Source organism: Alligator mississippiensis, chromosome 2, assembly GCF_030867095.1.
Source record: "Alligator mississippiensis isolate rAllMis1 chromosome 2, rAllMis1, whole genome shotgun sequence".
NCBI classification, from domain to species: Eukaryota; Metazoa; Chordata; order Crocodylia; family Alligatoridae; genus Alligator; species Alligator mississippiensis.
Window position 1 is genome coordinate 70414705 of NC_081825.1, and position 11378 is coordinate 70426082.

The window sequence follows — 11378 nt, forward strand, 5'->3', positions numbered from 1 at the left end:
CAAAGTATCTGTCTGCTCCTTCAACCTTTAGCAGTGATACATAATATACTGCAGCTCCTGATTACAAGTGGCTCTTCACCTTAACCTCCTACAGCTTCTTGGAGACTATTTTATTGCATGCTCTGGCTAGGATTTTCCCAGAATTATGAATAATGGAATGTGTGACCTATTGCTGTCAGTCATGGTACAAGTGCTAGGGGTGCCATACATAATAATAATAGTTCCGCATTGTTATAGATTAACCAGTGAGGCTGCATTACTATACGTTTAGCTATTTAATTGTAGTAGTTTAAGACAAATAGATACATACATTTAGTAAACACTAAAGGGGTGTATTGCTTTTAAAAATATTTTCCTTGTTGGCCTGTACTAGAGGTTTCTCTTCGAACTGCCACAGTTGACAGGAAAGGTGTCTCCTTGCAATTACTGAAGTGGTTCTTGAGTCGGTAGGAACTGTCATTGCTTTACTTACATGAAAAATATTTCTATTCCTGATTACAGTGGACAGAACTGTGTAGACTAGCTTTGGCTCCATAGTGAAGTATGGCAACTTTTCAACAGCATCTAGTAGTATCACAAAACATGACAGATGGTAGAGCTGCTATAGTACACAATATTATTTTTCTAATTGTTATTACCTTGTATACAGAGCTTTGGATAGGAGGGGTAGAGGAAAACAGTTTAAGTCCTAAGTATTGTAAACTTAAAGGAAAGATCCAAGAAGAGAGTATGCTATACGTATAAGTGGTCTACACATACATATATACACATTTTACAGCTGTATGAATAGAAGTATTCTAGAAAAACAATCGGTCTTCTCCAAGAAGTAAAAAAAAAGTAGTGTTTCCTCCTTCTCAGAAGGGGATAGCAAAACTGTCTATATTGGGCTGCTTAGTTTATAGTCCAATACCATGTCTGCAGATTTCAGATTCTTCTTAAAGATTCCTTTCACAGTTGCAGGTTTCCCTAGTTGCAGTCGGACACAAGATCTGGTCAAATAAAATTAAGAAGTTTATTTATAAAAGGCTTCATATGAATTAAAACAGAATTGTAGTGTGAGATAGCTGCTCAACGCTTCTCTTTCTCCTTAACTATAAAACAACTTCTATAACAGTATATGGCTACCTGAGACTTCATGTAACCATTTTTATTTTCTGTGGGAAATATCTCCTTAGATCATTTATTTTTTCTACGGAGCCTAAGTCGTCTTTGTGTAAACGCACAGGAAAAGGTCTAACCATCACTACCACCACTATGTATCTATTACAAAAATTAGGTAATGCATGTAAGTATAAACTTGGGTTTATCCTAGCCCAAGGTGTCTTAATATTTAAGGTAGATAAAGCCATAAGGTACATACCATTTAATCTTCTTCTCTTCCTGTTTATTGGTCCATTAATTCCAGATTCTCTTTTCTGACCAGCTGGAGCCTCTCTTGGCAACCGACAATTGTCACTGAAGGAGTAGCCAGACTGTTCTCTCAGTTTCATGTTCCGAGTATGTTTAATTGTTGTGAGGAACTTGGCACATTCCAGAAATCCAGCAGCCAGTGCTATGTCTTCTGCTGTCTGCCCATCATTATTGCACAGGCTGAAACACACAAAATGAACAGCTAGCGGTCAATTCAAATTTAGAGTGCCTAGGACCAGGCATTCACCATCATTCCTAGCTAAAATCTTGAGAGGAACAGAAATAAAGTTGCAGATAAATTGGAACAGGAAATTATTTAAGGTATAAGGCATGAAGAAAAAATGGCTGAGAACAGAAAAATAGGAGATGGAATGGAAAGCTCATCTACTAAAGGAATAATGTATCGGTTAAGCTCCACCGAACAGCTGTGGCAAAGAGGTTTCTTCCTCTAAACCAGAACTGAAAAGGTACAATTAAACTGTGTGTATAGTACAATTAAACTATGTGCATATATAACGGCTATGGTGAATACACTTTTTTTTTTTTACTAATCTTTTTTTAAACATAAGTGTGCACAGGCAGGTTACACTCATGCTTATGGATCAAATATGAAGTTTGAACAGGAGAACTTGGAATGGGCTTCCAAGGGAGGTGGTGCTCTCCCCTATCTTGGGGGTCTTCAAGAGGAGACTGGACAAGCACCTGGCTGGGGCTGTCTGATCCCAGCGCTCTTTCCTCCCCAGGGCAGGGGGTTGCACTCGATGTACTAAGGTCCCTTCTGACCCTAAACATCTGTGAGAAATTTCTGCATTAAATTAATTTTGTGTTCATGTCTAAAGACCCTAGCAGAACAAGTGCTTTGAAGGCTAACCCATGAACTGGTTGGCTGTAGCTGTCTACTCACTCAATTCTGGCGTGGCTGGCCACCAGCAGAGCGAGACACTCCAGGCTCCCAACTTTAGCTGCCTTATGAATTAGTGCTTCCCCAAGGCAGTCCTAAACACCGAAGGAAGAAAAAAAAAAAAGAGCTTCTGGTTAAGAGGGAGGAAACGCTTACAAGCTTTTCCCTCAATACTTAAAGCTACAAGTCCGGGTGATCGTTAGTCCAGAAAGGGTCTAAAAGCCTGTCCCGAGCTGAGGCTGAAGCTGGTTCCTTTTTCCTGCTTCCCCTTACTTTGTCAGGGCTCATCTTCAGACGGTTCAAGTGTCAGCCCTGCTGGGAGGAGCGCAGGGGACTGAGCCCGGCCCGCGCGCCCAGCCTCCAGCCCGTGCCCCGAGGAAAGGGAGAGGCGGGGGGCAACGCCGGGCTTCTCCCCCGCCACGGCCGCCCGCGGGGGCAGCTGCGAGCAGGGCAAGAGCGGGGAGGAGAGAGAGGCTGACCCGGAGCCAAGCAAGGGGCACCGGGGGGGTGGGGGGCGGCAGAGGCGAGCGGCGGCCGCGGCTACCTGCTGGTTGGAGTCGGCGCCCGTGCGCAGCTGCCAGAGGAGCAGCGAGGCTTGTCCCCCGCGGGCCGCCAGGTGCGCCGGAGACTGGCCCGAGGTGTCGGCGGGCGCGTTCACGCCGCAGCCCGCCTGGAGCAGGGCCCCCGCGCCGCAGCCCAGCAGCAGCATGGCCCGTTCTGCGCCCGGGCGGCCCGGCCGGGGCGGGGCGAGCACAGGCGCACGTGTGGCGGGGCCCGCCCGCAGCAGCGCGGCCATGACGCACCGGGCGGCTCCACACGTCCCGCACACCCCGGCCGGGGCAGCCGCGGGGGGAGGGAGCGAGGGGGCGGCTGTTGCCCGCGGGCCCTGGCGCCGCCCCTGGGCTCCCCGCCAGCACGGGGCTCTGTCCTGTTGCACCCGCTCGGCAGCCGGGAGAGGGCACAGGAGCGGGGCTTGCAGGAGAGGGCTGCTGGGGCAGCGTCAGCCCTCACCAGACGGCCTGGCTGGGGCGAGAGGTGGGGACGGCCCTGCTTTGAGCAGGGGCTGGGCTGGATGCCGTCCTGAGGCCCCTGCCAGCGCCCCGCTATGATGCTGGGCCATAATTGAAACTCTGTGTAAGGCGCCCTCGGCCCTGACACAGCACAGTCCCCTAGCCTGAGACAGGATCATCCATAGCCAAACCGTGGCAAAGTTGCCATCTAGCTGGACTGGCTGGGGCGGGGCGGGGGGGACCCCAGAAGGCTGCAGCGCCATGGGAGGATCGAGGACTTCGAAAAGGAGGGTGCAGCTGCTGTGGGGGCTCTTCACAGACAACCCCGGGCTGCTTTTGTCTCCCCTTAGAAGAGAAACTAGAAGCGTTAATAATATGCTAGCAGCCTAGTCTTGTGTTATTCAGTTAAAGATCAAAGCAAAACCAAATATAACTAGTGGAATGGGCACTCATTTGCTAGATAATATATTCAGTTAAAAAAAAACAAACACAGCTGACTAGACAAAAACAATAGCCTCCAGATATTGTGTCATAGTTATTGTATGTCTAGTATAACTAGTGGTTACTGTTAAATGGACGTCTCTTATTCAGATTTGTAAAACAAAATCTAATCATCTTGGCGGTGCCTTCACTGTCAGTCGGGTCAGCAGCTGAATTAGCGTGAACGCACCTGAGTTATGGTTTGTAGCTAGAGTTAAAAACAGACTGCAGGGCTGTGAAACAGAAGAGAGGCATGCCCGGGAATGGTTAACAGCACAATTTAAGAAGAAAGGATAGTGGAACATCAAGACCATTAGAAAGGATAGAGGTGTGGGCAACTAGTGCCTCCTGAGTCTGGGGGGGGTCCCCCGGCCAGCCAGCAACTGAGGGGCAGGGGGATCCCCCAGCGGCCGGGTGCCGAGTGTGCCAACAGCACAGCAGCAGTGCTGGCTCTCTTGGGGCTCCGACGTGCCACCAGTAGAGCCAATTTCAGGAGGGGCACTAGCGCTCTCTGTGCCCTCCTACCAGCCAGAGTACCACTGCCAGGGGGGGAACCAGAGCTCTCAGGTACATGTGGCCCGCTATGCATCACCTGTAGAGAGAGGGTCATTAATACCTGTGGAGTTAAATTATCAGGAAGCAGGTAGACTTTACTGAGCCGTGAAGTCAATTGGCTCCCTTTGTTCTCCCTGAATAGAAATGCCACTGACCCTCTCAAGCAGTTGGTTTTAAAGGTTGGGTGGAGCAGGAATCAAAGAGGGGTGCAGCTGCACCCCGTCGCCATCCTGCCCCTGGATCTGCCCCTGTGCACATCCCAGCCTTTCCTCCCTTGTAGGTTCATGCCTTCTAAAATTCTCCCTTGCAGAACCAGAACTGTTGCTTTCACTTCCTTTGTTACCACCTTTGAGACTCTTAGATATTGGCACACGGTGAGCACATACATGCAGTCACATTCAGTGTATGGACCTGTCTCCATGGCAGGAGAGAGTTCCCACCCCCCACTGCCGCACAGACACACATGCACAGACAGCAGGTGCTGCCAAGCAGCACAGTTGCTTGACAACCACATTTCAAATGTAGGGATAAATTCCTACGCTTTCTCTGAGCACAGTTTCAGTGTCTGCTCTGGGAGGGATGTTTTCATACTTAAAAAAATATATATGGTAGACATTCTCATTATAGCTTTGATTCTTAACTAGGGTACCTTAAGATCTTTTCAAGGGTGAAGCTGGATGCCACACTTACTTTTTTACACTATATTAGCACTGTTAGCTGTGCAAGAATGTAATTCACCTGATAAATCCATAGCATTAAAAACATTCTGACCTGTTGCAGTCTTTCTGAGCTCTTCACAACAGAAGAATCACTATTATTTTTCTGTAGTCAAAAAATAGTGAAAACTAGAAGATTTTCCAAGGGGTGCCTTGAGTCTAAAAATGTTGAGAAGTTTGCTTCATAGGCTGTTTTTTGTGCAACTTTTTAAAAGTTGTGTAACATTATTAAATTAACTATATTAAATAAATGATCCTTTTCATAATCCTACTTGAAAGTTACTTCCTATCTTGTCTGTGCTATAAATTACAGCTCTGAAAGGAGATTCAGTTACAATCAACTTCCCTTCATACTGGTAATTAAAACAATCTTGCCATACAGGCAGGATTATCCTGTGATTTAACTGTGTCTATGAGCTATACCACAACTTCGGACATTTTTCAGACCTTACATCTTGAAAAAGAATTCTTAGCAAGCTTTTTTTCATTTTTCCATGACACATGCATACTTACTTGTTGTGGAAGTTATTTATAACTGTTCACATTGTATTATTAAAGGTTACTGAATCACTTGTGGGAAAAAATGAAAACTGCATGAACTTGATATTAGGAAGAGAAAGTAAAATATGGCCGCTGGGAATCTCAAAGGTACTTTTAAAATAACTAAATTAGTATTATGCTAGACCAGGGTGGCCAGTCTGTGGTATGCATGCCACAAGTGGCACAGGTAGATGGGTAGCCTGTGTGTATTTCACATAGCAGAGGGAACAGGCAGCACAGTGGTGGATAGAGCAGAAAGCAAAGTAGCAGATCAGGCAGGGACCAGAGGAAAGGGAGCAGAAAACAGAGCGGCCAAGCGGGCATTGGCAGAGGATCAGAGTGGCACTTGAGAAGAACTTTAAGCTAATATGTGACATGCCTGCCAAAAGAGTTGGCACCTAGTGTACTAGACAATCTCTCTCTCATTTGTCACTTCCTCCCTTAGAAATGTGTTCCAGAGACTGAAATACACAAAAGCTGTTTTTAAAGATGCAGAATTCCAGATACATATGTAATTTAGCTAGCAAATTTATTTCAGTTTGTGACCATTCATTTCTCTCATTTCAATACTGAAATGAACACATGCCTGTACAACTCTGAGATTCAGCCTTTTTCTACACAGAAACCCAAGCAACTTCATTACAAAAAAAAAAATCCTATCAGCTTTTTACCACTCATTGTTGGGATTGAAATATTGAATGCATAGGGGCCAGCAAATAAAGATTATGGTTTCCAGAGGAATGGTATAGCTATACTACAGATACATATAGCCAGAAAGTATTTAAGGCTAAATGTAGCCTGGATGACCCCAGATTTTAAAAGCCAATATTTTATCACCCAGTAATCACTCACTAGAATCCCAGTCTTTCATTCTGACCTGTTCAGGGCAAACTCTCCTAATGCTCCTGACCACCCAGAGTTGATTCACCTTCCTACTACTAATGGACCTAAATTATATGCAAGACCCAAACCACCCAAGTAGGCAGAAGTCTTGCTTTACTCCTCTGCAACTCTTAGTAGTTTTTCTGGTCATGAGACATGGATGCCAATGATGCTGTCCTAATTCATCCCTATATAAAGCCTAACACTATATTCAATAATACAAAATGCCTCATAGTTATATAGTCATACTGGCTTCTGTCCTATCCAGGAGAGCACAATACAACTGTAGACTCTCCCTCTGCCTGAAGAAGGGTGTTTGTATCCAAAAGCTTACAAAGAACAATTTTTCTTACAAAGAACTATTTAGTTGGTCAAATAAAAGCTATCACATTTACGCAAAGAACCTTGTCTGTTATAGTTACAAGAGCATGTTATAATCACTATTTTTAATCATTTATATATTTAAACTCTCAGCCTCAAGATGGCGTGAACATATTTTCGTATCTATAAAGAAATGAGGAAAATGATTTGGACGCTGGAATAGAATGCTTCTTGAGCAGATTTTCAGACAAGACTAGGATCACGTTGGAGGGCAGGAGCACAGTTTGACAGACTGGAATGCTGGGATGAAGCTAACAGGGAAGTTTAGTGCTGAAAAATGCAAGGTGCTACACCTCAGAAAGACTAATCAAAAACTCAGAAACAAAATGGGTGACAGCTGTATCGACAGAAACTTTGGGTGCAAGAAATACTTTAGCTGTATCAATAGAAACTTTAGGTGCAAGAAATGGTAGGTAGTAGTGCCCCTTTACTCAGCACTGGTTATACTGCGTGCACTTTGGGCTCCATATTTTAAAAAAACATATGGAGAAGTTAGGGTGCAGAGATGGGTGACAAAAATGATAAAAGGGTTTGGAAGGTCCACCACGCAAAGAGAGGTTGAAGGAAATAGGTATGTATGTTCAGCTGACAGAAAGGGGATATAATTCCATCAGAACGCATCACACCTTATTGCCACTGTAGGATCATATTGTGATCCTGGGTTCCCCTTGCACTGGCAAGTAACAAATACTTGAAGGCCTGCCATAAAGAAAAGGCAAAATACCTTTTCTTTCTTGCTACAGAGAGTAAGACATGGACCAATGGCTTGAAGCTGCAGCAGAGTAAGCTTAGATTGGATTTCAAGAAAAACTTCTTTGCTGTTAGAACAGTGAGGCAATGGAATAGACTCCGCAGGGAAGTTGTGGAGTCTGCATCACTGGAGTTCTTTTGGACAAACAGAGATCTAGCATGATCTAGGAGCAGCTGTTCTTATTCTTTTACTATGGGTATTTCCCATGCTTCTGAGCTTTGCTGGTTACCATGTGCAGCCAAGAAATAATATTTTCCACTCTTGTTACTACATGTCAGAGTCTTTTTTTCACTTTCCTCAGAAGCATTGGGTGTTGGCTGCATCCAAGACTGGAGATTTTGACTGAGGTATGCCAATGCTCCTGCTGGAACTAAAACTCAGAGGGTTCTGGCTACCAAGTCTTGCGCCTCTGCTCAGGGCCAGACAGATCACCACATGTGGGGTCAGGAAGGAATTACATTTCTTCCCCGAGATGAGATTGGTACAGATTGTGGAGTTTTTTGCCTTCCTCTGTTGCAAGGACACGGCTCTCTTCCTCTCTTCCTTGGCTCTCTTCAGCATATTTTAATTATCCTTGCTGCAGCAGGCCACTTGCCACCATATGGCATGTTAGGGTGTTATGCCTTGCAGCTGTGTGACAGGGTTGACTGTATAGTTTTACTAATAGGTTAGACAAGGATCTGTATAGGATGGTTTGGTTATGAAACAGTCTGCCTCAAGTAGGGGTTTGGACTAGATCAGCGTTTATCAACCCATGAGTCGCAACCCAAAAGTGGGTCACAAGAATATATGAAAGAATCACAAACAACCTTTAAAAATGGATTCTCCTTTAAAGGAGAAAAATGTGGGAAACAGTGGCTTTTCCTTTGCAGGCTGGCAGAGTTCCAACCTACAGGGGGCTGCTTGGGGCCCCCCATGCCACACACACTGTGGGGCTGGGTGGCAGCGGGTCAGGAGTGAGGGTCACTGGGTCAGGATGGGCCATTGTCATTTACAAATGGGTCCTGGTACAAAAAAGGTTGAGAACCACTGGACTAGATGACCTCTAGAAGTCTCTTCCAGCCCTACTTTTCTATGATTCTATGACTCCTACCAGGTAAAGGCACAATAGGGTCTGATGCATGATCCACACAATCACGCTTCCTGCCATGCCACACATACATGGCAGGAGGTGTAATGGTGGGATGGAGCATCAGATCCCATCCCACCATACTGCCATACTTCCAGGCTCCCCCTACATCAGCCAGTAGTGAACTTCCACGGCTGGGAGCCTTGGCAACTGCTGGGGCTCTGAGCTGCAGGGGCGCACTGTGTGTTCCTGCAGGTGGGAGCCCCATCAGCTGATTTGGACTTCTAGCTACAGGAGCGCACCATGCACCTCAAGCCTGGGAGCCCACAGCTGATGGACCTTCTGGCCATGGGGGCACCTCAGCTGCAGGTATCCAGCCATCATTCAATTAATGGTGTGACAGGAACCAGCCACAAAGTTATTACTCATTTTTTGTGGGATAACTTTGTGGCTTATTCCTTGTTTTATGAAGCCATTAATTGCTTTAACATGTGGACGGCTTATAACTTAAGATGCAATCAACCAGGGCCTATGTGACAAACTCTGTTATTGCTTAGGTAAATGTATTTAAGCAATGACATAAAACAAGTACAGTTGTATCATAGCACTGCACATGCATATGCACACAGACACACACCTTCAGCCACTCAGTTTATCTGTCCTTCCTGAAACAGATCTTTGCTTTTATAGAATGGTCTTCACATTCCACGTACTTTAAAAAATGTCTTCAACCTAACGCTCTAAAAATATCCCTTTAAAAATTAAAGGTTGCGTTATTTTAGGTATGTTGAACGGAGAAATTTCCACTGAAGTTAATGGGGATGGCTTTTAGTAACCTGTTGGAACCATTTAAAAACAACATGTGTAACCCTCAGGTTTAGATATCTAAATCTGCAAGAATTTTTGTAATATATATAGAAAAGATATATTAGAAAAGAAATACACATATATGTATTTATATGTTATCACATATATATTAGATTTATGTATCTTTCTCTTCTTATATTCATATATATATATATATATATATATATATATGCATATTTATATGACAAGAATAATATACATACATACATATATACATATTGTGGTGGGAGAAAACTCCCTGGGGTTCATTGTCTAGCTGCATAGGAACCAGACAACACGGGTAAAGTTTTACTGCAGTATATTTGCTCAAGCAATGACCATTAAGCCAGCAAAGAGGCAAAATGGCCCCCCCTAAGGGGTGGGGCGATCTTTTATAATTTTTACAACAAGGCAAGACTACAGGGTTAACAAAAGCAATACTTGGGCGGTGCTTCACAAATCTTCATAACAGCATATTTCTACTTAGCTGAACTAGCACTTTTTAAAAGCTAAAAGTTAAGTAACAGTAACATTATGATACGTTAGCAAGAACTTGCAGTGGTAGATACTTCTTAAGGACACGATCACTGTACTTAGAACAATGGCTTCTTTGTCTTATCTTGTTCCTTGCTCTAGCTGATTTTACAGCACACAGACACAGATCCACTTGCTGCATTTTACTCAGAAAATGCTTAACACAGTTAAAATGATTACTTGACACAAGCAAAGGCTTAGCTAGCGTTCTGCCTTGTGGTCAGTGGCATTGCTAGGCCACAGGTCATGCCTTGTATTCAGCTGCAAAGCTAATACTTCTTAATAATCCAAATTATTGTTAACCTAACAGTATGCTATCGGAAAACTATTCTATTTCAGAGTAATAACAAACATGCTCACCACGATATCTCAGCGACAAGATAAGAGTAACTTTCAAGCAGGATTATAAAAAGGATTGTGCATTTATTATCATTACACACCTCTAAAAAAAAAAAAAAAGGCCTATAATTATAATACAGTAGTTCTCAACCTTTTTAGACTAGAAGCACCCCTTGGAAAATGCCAGGTCTTAGTTTTCAGTTTTTTTCACTACAGAGCTAAGGAAAAACAACACACACACACACACACACACACACAGAGAATGCTTGCAGATTTATATGGTTAAACTTGAGAGTTACATGTTTTCCAAAAGCTCCAACACACTGTCAGATTTTACATACATACATACATACATAATATATACACAAGTATGTATGCATGGTATTATATGCTTGTGTGTGTGCGCTACTGCTGGCTGCTAGACGTGGTCCTCAGTCCTGCCGCAGGCACCTGGAAAGCTGCTAAGCAGAAGCTCCGCTCCCGGCAGCGGCCCCAGCACGTGGCGAGACTGGCCGCTGGTTCCCGAAGCCGGGGCCGGAGCTGGAGGCAGAGGCGGCTCCGGCTCACTCCGTTCCCATGGAAACAGATTGCGCGGCCAAGGAAGAGGGCTCCGCTCCGCTCCAGCCCTGGCCGGAGGGAAGGAGGCGGGGGACAAAGCAGCGGGGCTCGGTGGGGGCGGGCGATTCCCGTGCAGGCGCCCGCTACCCCAGGAGCGGGGCCGCCGTGCTGCTCCCCCCGGCGGCGCCCGAGCGCTGCGGCAGCGGCTGTCAGTGCTGCGCCGGGCGGGACGCGGGGCCCCGGGCCGGGCCGCCAGGGGGCGCCGGGCACAATGGTCACCAGGCAACAGGACGCGGCCGGGCCCTGAGCTGCGCTGCGCCGCGCTGCGCTGGGCGGCCATGCGGCTGGCCCGGGAGGCGCTGCCCCGGCGCGGCAGCGAGGCAGTGCTCAGGCCCGCGTGCGGGGC

General features: G+C 45.6%; 1 protein-coding gene across 1 annotated transcript; it reads right to left on the reverse strand.

Moving 5' to 3' along the window:
- Window positions 1-256: 256 nt before the first annotated feature.
- On the reverse strand, window positions 257-3106 carry ANKRD37 (ankyrin repeat domain 37). Its single transcript, XM_019477801.2, has 4 exons — window positions 2856-3106; window positions 2315-2406; window positions 1361-1590; window positions 257-989 (listed from the first exon to the last, which is right to left on the reverse strand). Exons 1-4 carry the CDS (start codon window positions 3018-3020, stop codon window positions 967-969), a joined length of 510 nt encoding a protein of 169 aa, XP_019333346.1. The 5' UTR covers window positions 3021-3106; the 3' UTR covers window positions 257-966.
- Between the last annotated feature and the right edge of the window lie 8272 nt (window positions 3107-11378).